The sequence below is a fragment of the Magnolia sinica genome, chromosome 13, assembly GCF_029962835.1.
Source record: "Magnolia sinica isolate HGM2019 chromosome 13, MsV1, whole genome shotgun sequence".
In the NCBI taxonomy this organism is placed as follows: Eukaryota; Viridiplantae; Streptophyta; class Magnoliopsida; order Magnoliales; family Magnoliaceae; genus Magnolia; species Magnolia sinica.
The window spans coordinates 24,179,374-24,200,442 of NC_080585.1; the positions used below are offsets into that span (position 1 = coordinate 24,179,374).

Sequence of the window (21,069 nt, forward strand, 5' to 3'; positions counted from 1 at the left end):
CTGAGAGCAATTTTCAGACAACATCAAACATGCCAAAAGAGATAATTAAAAAAATAACAAAGGGTAGTCATCCAAACAGGCCATGAGAAATGACCTTGGTGAGCTTTATTATTATTATTTTTACACACGCACTCACACCCCACACACGCCCACGCACTCACACCACACAGTGGGATTTTACCACAATGGGTACTCGAACCCATGACCTTGGTGAGCTTAACTTCATGGGTCTCTCTCAAATGTCACATTAGTCCGAGTGGCTTTAAATGTCACAGTTTGCTATTTGTTTCTCTACAATTGATTTTTTTTTTTTTTTGGTCATTAACTTTCTTTATCCAACCAAATCAACCTCAAAGAAGACTAATTTCTCAGTGATTATTATTATTATTATTATTATTTGTTGATAGATAAGCTGGGCTTAAACAAGGTCTCACTGCACGGCTCAGTGACAGACACGTGACATTTCAATACTGAGATCATGAGTTTGAGTGCCCATGTGGGGGGTGTGTGTGTGGATGTGTGTGTAAATTCAAAAAAGAAAAAGAAAAGAAAAGCACCACCTCAATGTTGAAATACACGCCGTCTGCCACTGAGATATGGGCTTGAACTCAAATGGCTCTCTAAGGACAGATAAATAATGATTTGATATCCTAAATGGCTGACTGGTGTACAGTTAGTGGACGAACCTAGTGAAAACATCAATGGTCCAAATTTCCCAAATAAGTGCTTATTAATCACATATTAGGATCTCTAAATCAGTCTGAGCTTTGGAAAATAATGTCTCTAACATGAGTCTCACAACTTGATGGTTTGATTGAGCTAATATATGCCACACGTACAATTTCAAGGTGCCTAAGCATCAATCATCATGCTACACAAGAGTAACAAATAACTCCAACTCCTCCACTCTCCACGTCATAAAAAAAAAACTTCATCTCCCTCCATGTGCATTGCCCGTGCCATATACACTATTAATAAGGAACTGAGAATCAATTTTTAAAACGCATATACTTAAAACTTGGATTGTGTAGTTTTGGTACTCTTTCAGAGCTCTATGGTAGCAGATCATTTCCATATGTTTGACATACGTATGTGAATGTGAATGTGCATTTTGGGTTAAATTGGATGAGTGGAAGATGGTTGCAAGGGGAAGTCTATATCCATGGATCTTTTAAATCCTAGATGAGCACAATGGATGTTGAGATTGTCCTGGATACCCACATCTGGAGTTCCATAGATGTTGAGATTGTGTTGAGATGATTACTGTGCCAAGTCATGTTCATGATTGAGAATTCAAGTGTATCACATCGCTAACATGGCACGTGTAGGAGATCAAAGTGGGTCCTGAAATGCAAACATGCTCTCCTGAATCTGGGCCATGTACCATTAGGTTACATCTATTGGAGTATAGTTACAGAATAGATGCGAAGCAGTGAGGAATTTTTGCAGATTATTTCAGATTTTGGTTGAAGCCTTGTGCGTGTGTCAAAACCTTTGTCAAATGGATGCTCTATTACTCAATGGTGGTCTACCCCAGCACACATTGTATGGATCATCTGCCAAAATCTCCAGTTTGAAGATCCGAGCCATTGGATCTTTGGCTTTTTTGTGACTGTAGACTGTTGTGCAGTTTCTTATGTTGATTTGCCTGATTGGTATGGAAGTATTTTGATTTTCCCATTTGGAAGATATTGGCATGGGCAATGTGTTTCACCGTATCAACTGTTTGGATAATCGAGGCTTGGGGCTTGTACAAACTGAAAATGAACAGACTCTCTAAGATGACCGCTTTATAATATTTTTTCTTCCTTGGCCTTCTGGCAAAAGAATGTATCACTAGATAACTACAACCAGCTACAGGTTAAGAAATAATCCATTTTTTAACTCTTGAAAGGAAAATGAATTTATGATTATCATTATTATTATAATAAAATGAGATTTCAGGGGCAAAAGTCCGAAGGCATAAAAAATTGGCTTGAAGAAAGAAATTTGTGTAATTGGTCCTTTCAGGCGATACCATTAAGGGGGTGTTTGGATCGTAAGTTACTTAAGATAAGCTACTCATGCCTCATGTAGCTTATCTTGGTTTCTACTAATTAAGCTGAAGTGATTAAAGTACCTTTAAGTAAAAAAGTTTCTCATAATTGATCTTAAAATGAACTTGCTTATCTCAAATATGTTACTTATCTGCTGCTGAAGTAGAAAAAATAATTTATTTGGTGGTATCCAAACGGGCCCTAAGGGTCTACGGACAGTTAGCAGTATCAAAATGAGTTCCCTTTGCAAGAATCAGAAGCTTAAAAATAAAATAAAAATGGTAGAATCATCCAAACACCAGATCAAAGATGGATATACCTCTCTCAAGCCCGATACACACAACTATTACATGTCTGCTTGCACTAGACTAATTTGTGGGTGGCAGAACAGTCACAATAGCTCCAGAGCCCATTTGAGATACAAAAAGATTTAATCTCCTTTTTTTGGTAAAATAAAGAGCCAGGCATGTCAATGACAGTACTCACCCTGCCTTTGATGGCCACGTCGCTTGAGCTGACATGATTATTCCCACGATCACTCCAAACAGCCCAAGTGCACTGCCGAAGATTTCAATCACTAAAATCTTCACAAAAAGCGTGGAATTCTGAGCATCAGATAGCGCGCAGCTGCTTCCAATTATTCCCACACAAAGCCTGTTGACAGAAAACACATATACTGCTGAGTGCACACAAGATTCCATTTGCATTTCAACTTTCCTGATATAATATGCTTTGGTTGAAGAGGAAAAGGCTGACATACCCACAGACCAGGTTAGCAAAACCTACGATGATCCCGGAAGCAAAAATCGCATATCCAGCTCGAAGAGACTCCGGTGCATGGATCTGGGATGCTGGCACGCTCTCTAGTTTTGTTTGTAAAATGATTGCCACTATAACACCGTATATTGCAACAGCCTCGCAGAAAATAACACTGGGAAATTTGGCTTTGTTAGGGCTATTGAGAAGAACATGGTAAGTGTTCTTCATACTATAACAGCAATGTCACTAAAATTCAATCACAGGCATCAATAACCAGCATGCATGCACATGACATGTACGCACAGTTCACATCATATACAAACATGGACATAGATGCACGCATACACAGATCATATATTCCAACCGTCTGCATGTATATGGATGCATGTATGTATCCAGGTATCTATATATGGGCTAGCTGGAAGCTGCTTTCTTCCCAACCTATTGGGAATGGCTAGCAGCCACTAAAAAAACATAGGATGTAGTTTATGCATGTTACTACAGAAAAACATAGGCTATGCATGCACAAACATCCATTGGTGGAAATATGAGATGGGTTGCCACTCTTGTCAAATATGGCTGTATGTGATATCCATAGAAGTTCCCAAATGGTAAATCACACGAACCCTCCCTTCCACCTTGTGTTTGGATTGGTAAGATGGGATTTGACCCCATTGGCTCTGTGGTGAAGAAGACCCCCACCTAATTGAGCCATATTCTCAACCCTAATTCTCACCTTTTTATTATACCAGTCTAATGTTGGTTTGGACATGATGATGGCCCTTTCAAGACCAGCGAATTAGGGACCCACGAAATGGATTTTTCTCATTCAGTCTAATTGTCTGAGGTGATTTAAGCAATGCTATCCCCTGGGCAGCAAGCCATCTCTTTGAATCATAGCACATTACCCCTTGAACACTTCATTCATCCATGTGCACCAAAGATGGGTGGGAATGTAGACAAAAGTCGGAAAGGTTGAATGCTAAGTCGTGGCTCAGGCAAATTTCCCCACTACAATAGAAGAGCTCATTGAGAAAGGGCGACCCTGGTCTTCTTCTTCTTCTTCTTCTTCTTCTTTTTATTTATTTATTTATTGAACCAGGCCTACCATCAGATTTTCAGGAAATCCCATGGCATGAAGAGGGTGGCTGCTGGTTCCAATCAAATCTCGTATGTCCAGGTTATGCAGAGAGGGAGGCATGGATGCCAGCTATGGACGAAAAGAGAGCGGGAGTTTGAGTAGGTAAATCTAAGTCATTGCAGGGTTTTTGTGGGTAAATCTGAACCATACATTGCCAAGCAGCCACGCTTCTGAATGGACCCTACTACCCTCAAATGTCCATTCAAAGCTCGAAGTTTGAGACTTTTTAAAGATTAATTGCAGGGGTTGCAGGGGTAAAATTGTCCATGGCTACTCCTGTTATATATTGTAGGGATAATATGCTTTATAAAGGACATTCGTTCAGATCAGTGATATGCACTAATTAGAAATGTAGGACACAGCAAATCAAAATATTTTTTCCAACCCAATAATTAACTTTTGAAGACCCACTCATCACCTTGTAGGTTCCAATAATCACCTTCACAAGATCCACTTATCCCCTTTACTAGACTCACTGTGTGGGACTCCTTATTCAACTTTTTAGGAGCTCTTAAACCATTCCTATAGGACCCACTAATCACCTTTCTGGGGCCAGTCTTGTGGAACCTTCAAATCACGTTTCTGGGGCCACTCTTGTGGAACCTTCAAATCACCTTTATGAGACCAACTTATCACCTTTGTAGGAGCAAATACACTTTTTAGGCCAATTAGTCATCAATAGATATGAATTCTTTAACCTTTTGGCCCAACCAAAAAAAAAAAAAATTTCTTTTGCTTGTTAAACCAAACACTTTGTTTTACTGCTAAAGCAATTTCTAAGAAATTATTTTTTAAATATATGTTTGGGAAACACGTTTCTTTTTGCATAAGCAATTCTAGAGAATTGGTTGGCAATGATAACGCAGTTGGCTGATGGGAAAGATTCACCCAAGTGTAGGCACCTTCAATCTAAGCATAAGAACCACAAACAAAGTAGAAAAAAAATCTGGAAATTTTATTCAATTCAAAGGTGCCTTGAGCCCTTAAATAGGCTCCTTAGATGTGCAAAGAAGGTAGGTTCATAATGTTATTGGCAATCAATAACTTATTACAAAATGAAAAAGTAATAAAAAGACAGTTAAGGGATAAGAATGAATTTAAGAAGATATGGCTAATTGATTTTGCATAGCTAGCTGTCTAACTAGGAGGCTTAGGCCTCCTTATTGATGGGCCAACTGTGAGCTTGGGCTTGGCCCATGGATCTTGAGCCCATTTCAGCCTACACTATCCTCCCCGGCTTGAAAGAACTCGACTCTAGCAAGTTAATGGTCTGATATTGCTCATAGAGGTAAGGATTCAGGCGCTGAAAATCTGTAGTTGTGATCCATGTAGCATCGGAGAGAGATCATGCTTGCCAATGGATAAAAAACGTATGGTAACCAAGATTGCAGCCTTAGATGACACCAATTCAGAAACAATCACACCACTCCCACGTCCCATATGAAACTCCAAACATTCAATCAAAGGGGAATCTATGCGGGTCCAAGCCCACACAGGCAAGGACGGGACCAATAACATAAGAAGCCAAACGATGTCAAAGGGAAATAAAATCAACTACTCATGCATAAAAATCAGTCCCTAATCCAAGGGATTCCCTAATTTCAATTCAAGGAACCCTAAGGTAATAAAAAGGGGTAAATCAATTAGGGATCATGTAATCTAAGGTTAGGATTCATGAAAAATGGCTATGAGAGGATAAAAGAGGATAAAAACCTGAGCCAAAAGATGATCTCGCTTGTGGACAGTAACAATGGCCCGGATGGACATGCGTGTGATCCCGACTGCACATGTATGGGGCCCACTATTCAGAAAAAGGCCACCTTGGCCCTGGTCGACCAGAGATGGAATCCAAAACCCCCAAATCTCAGCTCGATCCGATGTACGGTTTGTGCATGGTGCTTCGCTGAAGTTTCAGCTCGCCTGTGGGCCGAAATCTGAAAACCTACTGTAATGAAGAAATTTGTTGCAACAAAAGGATGAATTCAAAGTACGGATGGTGGGGGAAGATGAAAAAAAAAGATGATGGAAGATGGAGGTGAATTGGGATCGATGTGGCTTCGTACCACGGTAGTTAGCCCTTTGAAAAGGGAGGGCTTTGCACCCACTTTTGAATTCTTCCACAACTCACGAAGAGAGCAGAAAAATAAAGCAGAAATTTTTTATTAACTTCAATGAATAAAAAGAATTACAAGGGGTGCCTATTTATAGGGAGAACCCTATACCTAAAAACTCGCACCATGTGCGACACCTATTACTTGGTGATGAAGTAAACTAAAATAAAAACCAAACAAGAAAATCTAAAGCGTTTACGATATTCTAAATAATAATAATAAATAAAACCTAAAATGTAAAACCAATCCAACGAGTGGGCCACGATCATGAGATCCCATGGTAGGCTTTTCTTGACTATCGGGCCACTTTTCTGAACCAAAACTTGACTTCTAGCTAGAAGGCCCTCTCTGGACGTCGTCATCGAGCCAGATCAATGGTGGGGTCTTCCTTCTACGTACGTACGTGCGTAGGGGGGGCGGCATGAGCGCGAGTGTGCACGTGATGTCCCCATCAATTCTCCCCGGCTTAAAAGATTTCACCACTGGCAAAATAAAACTCCTAAACCGTTACAGGATGTCAGGATTAAGTCTTTGAAGCTCCTCCTCAGTGAGCCACGTGCTGTCTGAAGCTGGGCATGACTTCCATTTAACTAGGTACTTCTGAAACCCGCTGTCCGACGTTGAAACTATCTGATGGTCCAAGATATCCTCTATTTCCTTTTTGGGTGTGTGAAGGTTAGGTATGGGAGATAGAGGCTGGGAAAATGAGTCGGGAAGGATAGGTATGGGAGGTTGAGGCTGGGAAGATGGGTCGGGACGGGTAGGTATGGGAGGTAGAGGCTGGGAACATGGGTCGGGACGGGTAGGTATGGGACGCAGAAGCTGGAAAAATGGGTTGGGAAGGGTAGATATGGGAGGTAGAGGTTGGAAAAATGGGTCGGGACAGGTAGGTATGGGACGTAGAGGCTGAGAAAATGGGTCGGGAAGGGTAGGTATGGGAGGTAGATGCTGAGAAGAAAGGTTAGGAAAAGTAGATATGGGAGGTAGAGGTTGGAAAAATGGGTTGAGAAGGGGCCATGGTTCAAGGGATAAATATGGGGAATCAGGATGGGTGGGCGAAGGGCCGGACAAAGTATCAGTGGTCCCCTGAAAAGTAACTAAATCCTCCACATCAGATGTGAAACTAATTCCCATGGAAGGTGGAAGATCTACCTCATATACATTGAGACCGTTTCGTTTTATAATTTTGACGGGTCCAGCGCTACACACGTGTAACTTATGAACGGCCCTCGAAGGATACCGCTCGGGCCTGATGTAGACCATCACAGAGTCCCCAATATTGAATCCTTTGAAACATTTATACTGGTCTCTAGAAAATGTGTAATGTTCATTATTAGTCATGATCTTCTGCCTGATTTCTTGATGCCATGAATGAATGTGATGCGCAAAGGACTCTGCAGACTCTGACGGCCTATGGGACAGTGACATAATGACAAGATCAATAAGTTTCCTAGGTTTATAATCAGTAACGACTTCATGAGGACTTAGACCTGTGGACCTATCGACAAAATTATTCAACATAAACTCGGTTGTAGGTATTATGGTGTCCCATGTTCTGGTGTGCTCATATCCCTCCTAGTGGACTCATCAGGTGGATCATCGGGACAAACATCACGAAACTCATCCACTACCGGCATGACCTCAGTGGGTAACTCTACACTAACATCTGGTGCACTCTTTCCAGTCACAAGGCTACACATGTTGTACCCCTCAAAATAGTGGTCTTGATGTCCCTCATGGGGTGGGTACACGGGTGCACGCCCATAACTGATTCCTTGGCCAACTCCATTCATTGGTCTATCCTTCAGGCCACCTGCCTGAGATTGGACATCTACCCCAATGGTGGGGTTTGTCCTGGCGATGGTCTTTAGTCGGGCAATGCGTTCATCAAGCTGCTCAAAGCATTGGTCCATTTCCAAGCGCTTAATCATAAACTCCAACTTCTGGGACAACTTGTTTAGTGACTCTTGCAATTGTTCCATGTTTAGTGTAGGGTGCCAACCAAAATTCAGCAATATAGTTGTCAAAATATAAGAGTTTTTTTTTTTTAAAAAGAAACAACCTAGTTTCTAAAACGAAAAAGGAAAGTTTCTGAAAACAAATTAGGAAAGTTTCAAAAAAAAGCAACCTAGTTTCTAAAAACGTAAAAAAAAAAGTTTCTAAAAAACAAATTAGGAAAGTTTCTAAAAAAAAGTAACCTAGTTTCTAAAAACGAAAAAAGAAAGTTTCTAAAAAGCAACCTAGTTTCTAAAAAAAGGAAAATGAAAGTTTCTAAAAATAGAAAGTAAGCTAGTTTCTAAAAAGAAAAAGGAAAGTGAACTAGTTTCTAAAAAAGACAAAGGAAAGGAAATTAGTTTCTAAAAACAGATTAAGAAAGTTTCTAAAAAATTAGTTTCTAAAAACAGAAAAGGAAAGTTTCTAAATCTAGAAATAGAAAGCTAAGCTAATTTCTAAAATAATTCAAATAAGGGGATAACAGAAAATTTGAGCAGCTTATGCCAGGGTTTATGGACTTCTAAACAGCCATATATGATGAGAATTGATGCGTAATGGACATAAACAACCAAACCCTAAACATGTAATGAATTCCCCTACAAGAACCTTAGGCTCTGATACCAAATTTGATGCAGGACGTGAATTTAAATATGATATGCAAGATTGCAGGCTTAGATCACACCAATTCAGAAACAATCACACAAATTCCACATCCTACATGAAAATCCAAACATTCAATTAAAGGGGAATCTATGCGGGTCCAAGCCGACACAGGTTAGGACTGGACCAATAAAATTATAAGCCAAACAATGTCAAAGGGAAATAAAATCAACTACTCATGCATAAAAATCAGCCCCTAATCCAAGGGATTCTCTAATTTCAATTCAAGGAACCCTAAGGTGATAAAAAGGGGCAAATCAATTAGGGATCATGTAATATAGGGTTAGAATTCATAAAAAAAAGGGCTATGAGAGGATAAAAGAGGATAAAAATCTGAGCCAAAAGATGATCCCGCGTGTGGACAGCAATAATGGCCCAGACGGACGTGCGTGTGATCCCGGCCGCACGTGTGTGGGGCCCACTATTCAGAAAAAGGCCACCTTGGCTCTGGTCGCCCAGGGATGGACTCCAAAACCTCCAAATCTCAGCTCGATCCGATGTACGGTTTGTGCATGGTGCTCCGCTGAAGTTTCAGCTCGCCTGCGGGCCAAAATCTGGAAACCTGCTTCAATGAAGAAATCTGATGCAACAAAAGGACAAATTCGAAGTATGGATGGTGGGGGAAGATGGAAAAAAAAGATGATGGAAGATGGGGGTAAATTGGGATCGATGTGGCTTCGCACCACGGTAGTTAGCTCTTCGAAAAGGGAGGGCTTCGCACCCACTTTTGAATTCTTCCACAACTCACGAAGAGAGCAGAAAAATAAAGCAGGAATTTTTTTTTTAACTTCAATGAATGAAAAGAACTACAAGGGGTGTCTATTTATAGGGAGAACCCTATACCCAAAAACTCGCACCATATGCGACACCTATTACTTGGCGATGAAGCAAACTAAAATAAAAACCAAACAAGAAAATCTAAAGCGTTCACGATGTTCTAAATAATAACAATAAGCAAAACCTAAAATATAAAACCAATCCGACGAGTGGGCCACGATCATGAGATCCCATGGTGGGCTTTTCTTGACTATCGGGCCACTTTTCTGAACCAAAACTTGACTTCTAGCTAGGAGGCCCTCTCTGGACGTCGTCATCGAGCCAGATCGATGGTGGGGTCTTCCTTCTACGTACGTACGTGCGTAGGGGTAGTTGTGATCCATGTAGCATCGGAGAGAGATCATGCTTGCCAATGGATAAAAAACGTATGGTAACCACCTTGGCGAATGGAGATGATCTAATTGTCAAGAACATCAACAATCGTGTCTGTAGGTGGTAAAATGGTCGGAAGTGTGTAACTTATTGCTCGAACCATCATTAGTATGGTGCCCATAATAGATGAAAAGATTTTCTACATTGAAAGTAAAATTGATAGGTAAATCTGATGGGAGATCTAAAACATAAATATTGGCACTAATCTTTTTTATAATTTTGAATGGTCTAGCATCGCAGGGATGGAGCTTTTTCGAGGTATTGGGGGGTAACCATCAAAGACGAATATGGGACATAAACATATCGCATTCTGCAAATTCAACAAAACGACGTCTTGCATATGCATGTTGCTTACAACTTTTATTACTTGTGGCGATATTGTGTCGGACTTCTTCATGCACCTACTACATATAGCGGATGAAGTCATCAGCTTCTGCGCTTAGTCTCGACTCTATGGGTAGAGGAACCAAATCAATTGGAAAAAGCGATCGTATAACAATTACTGGTACAAAAGGTGGCATCCCTGTGGACCTATTGACTGAGTTATCGTATCAAATTCAGCCATGGGTATTACTAGGTCCCATGTCGCTATATGATCATGCACAAAATACCGTAATGACTTGTACAAGGTGCGGTAAACTACTTATGGCCAACCATCAGTCTGGGGTTGGTAGGCACTAGAGTACTAAAGTTTGATCTCCATTGCCATCCAGAATCTTCTAAAAATAGCTCATGAATTTGGTATCACGATCTGATACAATTGTCTTCGAAATCCCATAAACATGAACAACCTCTTGAAAAGTACTTGAGCAATCTTGAGGGAGTGTTGTATTTGAACATGGTATGAAATGAGCCATCTTTGAAAATTAGTCAACTACCACAAATACTAAATCAACTTTTTGAGCGGTCTTTAGCAAACTCGGGACGAAGTCTATGTTGAGATCTTCCCACAAAGCAAGTGGTATCGATAGTAGCTAATACAATCTGCTATTTTTCTTTTGACCATTAACAAGCTGGAAAACCCTCTACAATTGGTAGATCTTTGCAATATCTTATTTTAGACGCAGCTCAAAGTATCTATCTCCAATGACAGGTAGGGTCTTATAACAACCCAAGTGACCACTACACCCACTGACATGTAACTCCCTCACAACATACTTGCGGATGGATGTACAGGATAGGCAAAGTTATGTCCCCAGAACAAGTAGCCACCATGAATGTTGAAATGTGGGTATCTCTCATGCTCTCCACTAAGAATGTTTGTATAAATATGTCAAAAATCCTTGTCGTTAACATACACACGCCATAACTCTTCGAATCTTAGAATAGTGACAGACATCGATGACAAAAAATGTGCACAACATCTCAATGCATCAACAACCTGATTGTCCTTACCAGCCTCATGACGAATGACAAATGAGAACTTCTGAAGGTAAGTGGTCCACTTGACACAACGAGAGCTCTTCTTCTGCTAAAAATTTAGATACTTGAGTGCTTCATGATAAGAGTATAGAACAGATTCCTTGCCAACCAAATAGTGACACCAATGTTGTAGAGTCTGAACAACGGCATAAAACTCCAAGTCATAAGTGGAGTATCGTTGCTTTGCATTGGAGAGCTCGCCAAAGAATGTTATTGGGTGACTGTCCTGACTAAGAACCCCACCAAATGGTGATGTTAGAAGCATTGTAACACACCACAAATACATTCTCAAAGTCTAGAAGGCACATAACTGGAGCTTTAGTCATCTTACGTTTGACTCTATTAAATGCTCTCATTGATGCACTTGTCCATCGAAACTCTATTTGTTTCATTGGAGCCATTATGTTGCTGAAGTTCCAGACAAACGTTTGTAAAATGTGGTGAGGCCATAGAAACCACGAACTTTAGAGATAGTGGTAAGTGTCGGCCAATCAACAATGACTTTCACCTTGGCGTGATCTACCTCTACATCTTGTGATGAGATAATGTACGCTAAGAAGGCCACGGATGTACTAATGGATTTGCATTTTTATTTTTATTTTTAATATTAACGTAGAAGTGCTAGTAGATAAGGACTCTAGAGATAAGACTCGGGTGATTGGGGTGCTCCTTCAATTTATTGTAGATAAGAATGTCATCAAAGTAGACAAAGACAAACTTTCCAATAAAAGGTTGCAGCAACTGGGTCATGACGCGATGAAAGTGTTAGACACATTTGTGAAACCGAATAACATAACCAAACACTCGTACAAACCGTCCTTCATCTTAAATGCCGTCTTCCATTCGTCACCAGATTGAATGGGGATCTAGTGGTATTCACCATGAATATCAATCTTAAAGAAGACGCCGACACCTAGCATCAAGTCCAACATATCATTAAGCCGAGGAAAGGGGAAGTGGTACTTCACTGTGATTTTATTAATAACTCGACTGTTTACACACATACACCAACTCCCATCCTTCTTAGGGGTAAGAAAGGCTAGCACAATACATGGCCTGAGGCTCTCTCGGATGTAGCCCTTTTTTAGCGATTCACTAACTTGGCACTTCTCGACATGCTTAGTTGGACTCATTCGATATACCGGTAAGTTAGGTAATGACAGTCCAAGAACCAAATTTATGGCGAGTCGAATATCCCACAGCGGGTACAACTCGTCATGCAAATCGTTATGAACCAAATCTTAAAAGTTGTGAAGTATGGATTTAACTTTATCGGGAATAAGCTCATCCTGATCAATAACATACTCTCGTGACTAAGTAAACATTACACATTTCTCATTGCTCTCTTCCTCAAGCTTCTACATGTTAAGAACACAGGAGTTAAGGACAACAGCCAATGTCGACGATGCGGGCATGGATGAAAGAGGTGACGTAGGTTGCAATGGGGAAGGTGGATCTGATTCCCCTGCTATAGAAAAGTATACATATTAGCCTCATTGTCGCTTTGTACCTTTCTATCAAAAAGTCAAGGTCGACTGAGAGGGATGTGGGTGGCATTCATCATAATTATGTCACACCAAATGTTGTCTTCATAGATGTCGATTCTGAGGGAACCAAACACCTTCGAGTTAGGGGAATGACAATATCATCGACCCACACAACCTTATATAGTTTTGGATGCTTTTTAATTAGCAATTTGAGCTTTATCAATTTACCTCTTGTGGGACGATGTTCGTTGCGCTATAATCATTGATGATCATGACTGAAAAGGGGAGGGAGGTGGTTGGTAGCCCTGCGATGGAGTCAGGCTAAGATGTGGATTCAAACCTTTCCTTACGAAAGCTTCCCTGGCTAGAAAGCCAAAGCGTTGGAGAGTGCTACTATAGCTGCCATTCAACTTGTTGAGCCTTTCAATGAATATCGTTGACTGACTCGAAATCATACATGACCATCTCATGCTGGATCTCTAGGGATAGCCCTGTCTGATAGCGGTTAGCTGTTACATGATTTGTCTTTGCAAGCTTACAACAGACAAAATGCTCATTGAACTTCTCACTATAGTCATCCACCAATGAAGTTCCTTGTTTGAACGTAAAGAGCTCCTGAAGGAGGGTATCCATGTAGTCCAAAGGCATTATACTTACCTTTCAGCTTCTCTCCCATGTTAGTCTACCTAGTGATAGCAAAGTGGCCCATGATGAGATTGTTGTTGTCAATGATTCACAACCAGCTTCTTGATGGGCCCTTTAGCTTGACCTTGACAAAGGTCACTCACTGGACATCATCCATGTTGTACCATGCAAAATAATATTCAAGCGTTGTAATCCAATCAACAAAAGCCTTTGCATCAAGGCAACCCGTGAAGTTTAGAACTTCAACTCGTACTTTCTTGGAGATATCGTCATTCTTAGGCGTCTCCATCGAGGCATCATTGGCTCTCTCTGCAAAGAGCCATTGCATGAAGTTATGAACAAACTGTAAGGACCAATGCCATGTTGATTCACTGAAGGTTATGGCTAGAACCTTGGTTATGGATTGGGGTTACCATCAGGATCTTTAATGAAATCAGGTGTCTCTCTATGTTGTTCTCCACGCGACTGATCAACAGCGGCTCTTGTGAATAGCTCAATGATGCAATTGTTTGGCCCTTGATTAGTATGCGTCCCTCGATAGATGTGACCATTATGGGTAAACATCGTATTAAAAGAGTGACATCGACAAAGTAATGGACAAAATATAGGGTAGTTTCTGGTTTAGAACAAAAGATTGTTAATGGGCAGAGATTCTAGGTTTCAATGGGTTGGAAAAAGGGTTGTATTTGGATTGTTAATGGTTGGATTTTGGGCTTTAATGAATTGGGATAGGGGCTGGATTTGAATTGGAATATGACTAGTTTTCTGGGCTTTTAATGGGGTCGATTATGGGCTTATTATTAGGCTTTTAATGGCTTTTAATAGAGGCCGAATTTTGGGCTGGAATATGGTTGATTTTTAAGTCTTTTAATAGGCTGGAATAGGGGTTTGATTTTGGGATTTTAAAGGGCTGTAATAGGGGCTGGATTTGGGGCTGGAATAACGCTGATTTTTAATGAGCCGGAATAGGGGTTGGATTTTGGGCTTTTAATGGGCTGTAATAGCCTAATAGGGGCTAGATTCTAAGCTATTATTGGGCCTTTAATGGGCTGTAATAGGGGGTGGGCTTTGACTAGAATATAGATGATTTTTAGGGCTTTTAATATACTGAATTTTTGGGCTCTTACTAGGCCATAATAGGGGTTGGATTGGAGCGGAATATGGTTGATTTTTAGGACTTTTAATAGGCTGGAATAGGGCTGATTTTTGGAGGGTTTTAATGGGCTAGAATAGGGGTTGAATTTTAAAGTGTAGATGGCTGCCAAATTTTTGGTAGTCTCCCTTTGTCAATTAGACATTTGGGCTTTGTAAAAGAAATGGAAAAAGTGATTTTTTTTTTATGCAATGAAGAGCATAAAGGAAAATAAGCATAATTTTATGATTAAAGAACCTGGAAACATAATATTGAGATTGTTGTTGATCTAGAACTTTAATTCAGCCGTTCAAACCTACTTTGATAAAACCAAACTGGCACAGCCAACTGATGGGAAGGATCCGCTCAAGTGTAGGAACCTTCAATCTACGTATGAGAACCGCAAACAAAGTAGAAAGGAAAAATCCAAAAAATTTATTCAATTCGAGGATGTCTTAAGAGTTAAGACTACTCATTTAAGACCCTTAAATAAACTCCTTAGACGTACAAAGAAGGTAGGTTCGTAATGTCATTGACAACCAACGACTTATGACAAAAATGGAAAAGTAATAAAAAGATGCTCAAGTGATAAGAATGAATTTAAGAAGAAGAGTTGATTGATGCATAGCTAGCTGCCTAATTAAGAGGCTTGGGCCTTCTTATTGATGGGGCCAGTTGTGGGGCTTGGGCTTGGGCCTAATGGACCTGGGCTTGGCCCATGAATCTCAGCCTACATCAAATAAATTCATCGCTCACCACACTACCACCAAAACAAAAGACAAAAACAAGAAAAAAAAAATTTTTTATTTTTATTTTTAAAACTTCCTAGAAGCAACGCCAAACAAATCCCTATTTAAGTGCTTTTATGAATTACTATTGCTTAAAGCTTCTTCTTCTTCTTCTTCTTCTTCTTCTTCTTCCTTTTTTTTTTTTTTTTGAAAGATATATTCCTCAAAGGTGCTTGTTTAGAATATGGGATTAATTGCTATTTTACTTTGTGTAAACATTTAGAAGGTGTCAAAACAAAGAATGATCCTATCCATTGCATTAACTGATAATATGCCTTTGCCTTGCTTGTAATAAAAACTTGTTGCCTATAAAAAAGGCATAAGGAATGACCCAATGTACCAATTAAGGTTATTGATTCCTCCAATGAGAAGCGGAGATTATTCTAAATGGTCATGTCGGTATGAGAAGGATGAAGGCGCATTTCTAAAGGCAACCCACTACTTAGTGGCAAGAGTTAGTTATCTTGCATTAATCGGCAAGCAAAGCCATGGGAATTTGGTAGTCTCCCCAGTGGTTAGTTAAGTTAGATATTGTAGGATATTCCTAGACTTCAAGGATATGGTACTACTTTGCAACTTGATAGCTAGAGTGTTGTAACCTCTACTATGACAAATATGGTTACCCTCCTAATACGCCAAAATTTGCAGTGATTATTAGTTTTGATCCCTTATAATCCAGACTAAATGATGCCTTAAAGTTATTAGATAATTGGCTACATGACTCATACGAAGGGATCTGTTGGAGGAGATGTGGGGATGTCTTTGTTGGATAGCTAGCAAAAGTACTTAGGATCAACTTACTAGAGGGGATTCTTAAGATGGTTATTAGAGGGGATTCGTAAGATGGTTTTCTCCTATGGCACCGTATTCTTACTTTTCTAGGTTGGAAGTTGTGGAAACTAGATCTCACGGCATGATCATCATTCCCTTCCTTGTAAAGGTCCATTTTTTCCTTTGATGCATTGTCTTTCATAGAAAAGTGGTCCTAGAAAAGTAACATGTTGAAGTCTATCATGGAAGACACCCCACAATCTTAGAAAGAGATATTTGCATTTATAAAATCAAACTCAGTAACCATATGGACAACTCTTTTCTTGGACAGTCCTACAAGTCGTATTTAGATTGAATGGATGAAAAGAACTCTTCCATGGATGTATCTTTGAGGCAACCTGCTCATCAGGCATCTAAGCTCAAGAAAGTAATATGGCAAACAGCAAAAAACAAAATAAAAACAAAAGACAGATAACAAATAACAAATAACTGAAAAAAAAAAAAACCCTTCTACGTGGCAAAGAACTCTACATGCATGTATCTTCAAGGCGACCTGCTCATCATGCATATAAGCTCAAGAAAGTAATATGGCAAAAAGAAAAAGCCCTTCTACATAGTTATGCATGTTTGGGGATATTTAGATTGAATGAATGAAAAGAACTCTTTCATGCATTCATCTTCAAGGTGGCCTGCTCATCATGCATGTAAGTTCAAGAAAGTAATATGGCAAAAAAGCCCTTCCACATAGTTATGCATGTTTGGGGATGCTTAAATGGTAAAAGGGTATACAAGAAGCAATGCAACTCATTCCTTTGTCAGTAAATGATCAAGTACACAATTTACAATCTTGCCTGTAGGTAGATGATAGAAGAATATAGATGAATATGTATGTAAATAAAAGAAGATGAATTTACAAAGGGAGCTCTAAATGAACTCAAGCAATACAAAATAGCTTTTCGTGACCGTAGTTCATGGACTTCAGCACCACACTATCATGAACTCATGAGAAGAGTATGCCCAGCCTGCTAAAAGAAGGCTGGAGTGCATGAATGTAAAAGTTTAGCTAACTTTGTTGATCTCAATTCATATTTAATGAAGGACCTAAGTGACTGTTTTTCAAATCTTTCTACATTCTTACACTACAATAATTGACATTAACACAACAGCACTATCAGATAAATAAATTATATTGATGAATGCATTCATCAGGTTCCCATATCTTATCAAACTTTACTTCTTCATTTTCAGAGGAACCGACCGACCTCATGGTGTAGAAAAATACATCTAAAAGGTCATGGGATCCAAACTTATGGTGGCGCATGAAGGAATCACAACCATGCAGTGAAATCAAAACAGAGAATCCAAACCAAGTAACACTTTGAGTTTTGAAATTCTGATGGAATATTTATATAATGATAAAAAACCACGTTACAAGGAAATCAGTAATCAGAGCGACATTTCAATAGGAAGTTACACTGGGCTGCTAGTCAACCTGAACCCGACCAACTCAACCTGAGTTCGTATTGGGTTTAGTCAGGTTTTCAGGGACCTTGGGTCGGGTTGGGAACCTTGTTTTGAAATTTTGGGTTGGGTCAGGTTTGCAGTTTGGGTCCTCTTGAGGTTGGGTCAGGCTCGGGTTGAACCTCAACCTGACCCACCCTGCCCAAGTTGTACCCTAAGTTACACGGACGAGCTTCAACTTTTAGCAGGCAGAGGTATAAATTATTGGGTTTATCCATGCTGTACAATGTGCACGGTTCTATTTATCGTCACCATGAAATCTGATACACAGCTGTGGTCAAGATATTTGCTGTGTTCATCTCATGGGATTTGCATGGATGAGCCACACTCATAAAATCACATGAACCAAAAACTTCATCAATGAGGTAATCAATCCGACAAACTGAGCTCAATCCTATCTAATGGGCAATGCTTTATGTGAGCCACTATACAAAATTCGCATTAAACCCAAGAATTTTTTTCATTGCATGCATCCACTGCTGGTGAAAATTTCTTATACCATGATTTAAATGTCAACGATTGGAGGGTTATGACTATGCAACTGGTGAGATTTCTAGGCCATGGCCCATCCATGGTGGGGTCCACCAAAAGAATGGCCAGGCTACTGGATTCTATCTAGCTTTTGTTGATGGACATAACGATTCAAAGATCATCCGAATCATCTAGAAAACTAGCATAACCATGAAATTGAGACTCGGCAACTCAGACCAACTCATCCGGTCTCGACTCGTCCTGTCTCAAGCCAAGTCGTGACTAGATCGAGTGGGAGTGAATCAACCCAACTCATCCAGGTGACTTCTGCTGTCGAATCAAATCGGGGCCAATAAAGTCTGAGTCAACTAGCCTGAGTCGCACAGGTCTCGTCAAGTCCCAAAATCATTGCACATAACATATAATCTTTAAAAAAATAATTTAAAAAATCAAAATAATTTAAAAAATCAAAGTGTATTCTAATTGAAGACAGTAATGCATACCTAATGAGATTCTTAGAAGTGATACGAGGAGCTTTGACCGCTGCTCCAATCAAGCTGCTTCCAGTTATATATATTCCCCTAATATAAACAGAATTCACAATAACACACAAAAAATCAAACTTTAGGAAAATTGCTGAAATTTTGGGGAAAAAGGGGGAGAAAATTGAAATTTGGTAAAAGAAGGAGAATTCATTGATACCAAGCGGCGCCTAAGACGGAAACGCCGATAGAGATGGCGATTCCAATGGCGGCGAATGTGTACGGTGAGATCTGCACAAGTGCACGTGACCACGAGCTCGATGAAGCCATCGCCGTCGATCCAGACACCGATTCGTCGTTGATTGACAGAGACAGAGAGAATTCGGTTTTCTTACTTTCTCTTTTCTCGGAAAATGTGAGAATCTGAGGGGAATTGGGAAGGGATTTTAGGGTTTCTCGATTGAAGAAAGATCCGTCCTGAGAGAGAGAGAGAGAGAGAGAGAGAGAGAGCAGTTCGCTGCGGATCGGTGGAAAACGGAGAAGAAGAACCTCATCAATCATAAACACGTGTGATCGCGTTCGCGCACGTGCGCGGGAGGCTCGGGTCGGGTGAGGGAGTAATTTGTGATATGCGTGCGCCGCATCATTGTACGGTACACACGCGTTTTAAATTATGATGAGTGAGGCCATGATCGAGAATCCATACCATTGGATCATTGTAAAAAGGAAAATCATTAATCATAGTGATGATCTATGGGCGCGGCTTAGGTTGATGAAAGCGGATCGCGTACCGAGTAACTCAGTACGCTAATAGTACTGAGTAAACTCTGTGGGGTCTACTATGATTTATTTATTTTATCCACTCCGTCCATGCATTTTATCTGATCATTTTAGGGCGCCAAATAACTAAGCACGTCCAAAACTCAAGTGGACCACACCACACGAAACAGTGTAAATCGAACGTCTAACGTTGAAATTTTTCTTGGAGGCCACGTAAGTTTTGGATCGTGTTTTGCCTTAATCCACTTCCTTGTGATCTCATGAAGAGGCTGGATGACAAATAAACACCACTGTAAGCCCTGGCAAGGTTTCAACGGTGGAAATCATTATTCCCGCTGTATTTTTGTAGTGGGTCCACTTGAGCTTTGGATATGCTTCGATTTTGAGCTCAACCCCTAAAATTAGCTGCAAAAATTGGATGGACGGCGTACATTCACCGTGGGCCAACACAGAGTTTACTCAGTACGCTTTTACTCAATTCCATTTTTAGGTGCTTCCTTGACTGTGGGCCCACCGTCATGTATGTGCCTTACATCGTACGGTCCATCTGTTTTGACCCCTCATTTTAGGGTATTATCCCATGAATGAAGCGAATCCAAATCTTAAGTCGATCACACCACAGGAAATAGGGTGGAATGACTTTTAAAAACTCCTTGTTGGGAAAGTGAGATTTGAATCCCCTTCTCTTTTGACACCATGGCCTAGAGCCATCAAAACGGATGGATGGTGTGGATGTAAGGAACATACATCACAGTGGGCCCCATAATCAGGGATCCATTGAAATCCACCATGACCCGTGGTCTGACTGCAAATCTGTAATAATATTCTCACAGTGGACTCTAATTAATTGGAATAAGGGTTTAATTATGACAAAAATGATAGTTTGATAGTGCCTGTATGCTGGAGGCTAAAGCCACATTTATGGAAGTGTTTTAAGATACGATAAATGAGGTCCATCGTGGGAGAATCCAAACCATTGTTCCATTCTATCTCATCATCTAGAGACTGTTCCTATGGAATTAAATTGGATCTGCCTGATTCTTATACTCCTGCCCTATTGTTGTTTTTCAAAACCGATGGACGGAGTGGATTTGTCACGGGAATCTCTATGGACCCCACATAGCTTCCGTCCAGGAACTTCTTGTGGCCGGAGCCCAGGCAATCCGCGTCCCTGCTTGCATCTGTCAAGGCCAAAACCACGGAAACCGGATTAGGTAAGACCCCGGCCTCACCGAAGACGGTGCGGCCCTTACCGTGGGGCCCATCTTGATATATTTATTCCATATCCACACTGTCAATCCGTTTTTCCAGATCATTTTATTACATTATCGAAATAATAAACTAGATCCAATTATCAGGTGGACCATACCATAGGAAACAGTTTTGATTGAATTTCCTACCATTAAAAACTTCTTACGGCGCACCTTAATGTTGTAGTAATGTTTATTTAAAATCCAATCTGTTGATAATGTCACGAAGACATGGATGAAGGGAAAAACAAATATCATCTTGATCCAAAACTCTTATGGCCCATTAATAATAAATCACCACTCTTTCGTATGGTATGATCCACCTGATAATTTTATCTGTTTAATATTTGGTATAATTCACTGAAATGATTCGTAAAAACAGATGGACGGCGTGGATTTCTAATAAACA

At 40.2% G+C, this 21,069-nt stretch overlaps 1 protein-coding gene across 1 annotated transcript; it reads right to left on the reverse strand.

Moving 5' to 3' along the window:
- Positions 1 to 2,320: 2,320 nt before the first annotated feature.
- LOC131223274 (V-type proton ATPase subunit c''1) lies at positions 2,321 to 19,163 on the reverse strand. The gene is made up of 4 exons (XM_058218622.1): positions 18,851 to 19,163; positions 18,652 to 18,729; positions 2,797 to 2,967; positions 2,321 to 2,690 (listed from the first exon to the last, which is right to left on the reverse strand). The coding sequence occupies exons 1-4, from the start codon at positions 18,958 to 18,960 to the stop codon at positions 2,519 to 2,521; spliced, it is 531 nt and encodes a 176-aa protein (XP_058074605.1). The 5' UTR covers positions 18,961 to 19,163; the 3' UTR covers positions 2,321 to 2,518.
- Between the last annotated feature and the right edge of the window lie 1,906 nt (positions 19,164 to 21,069).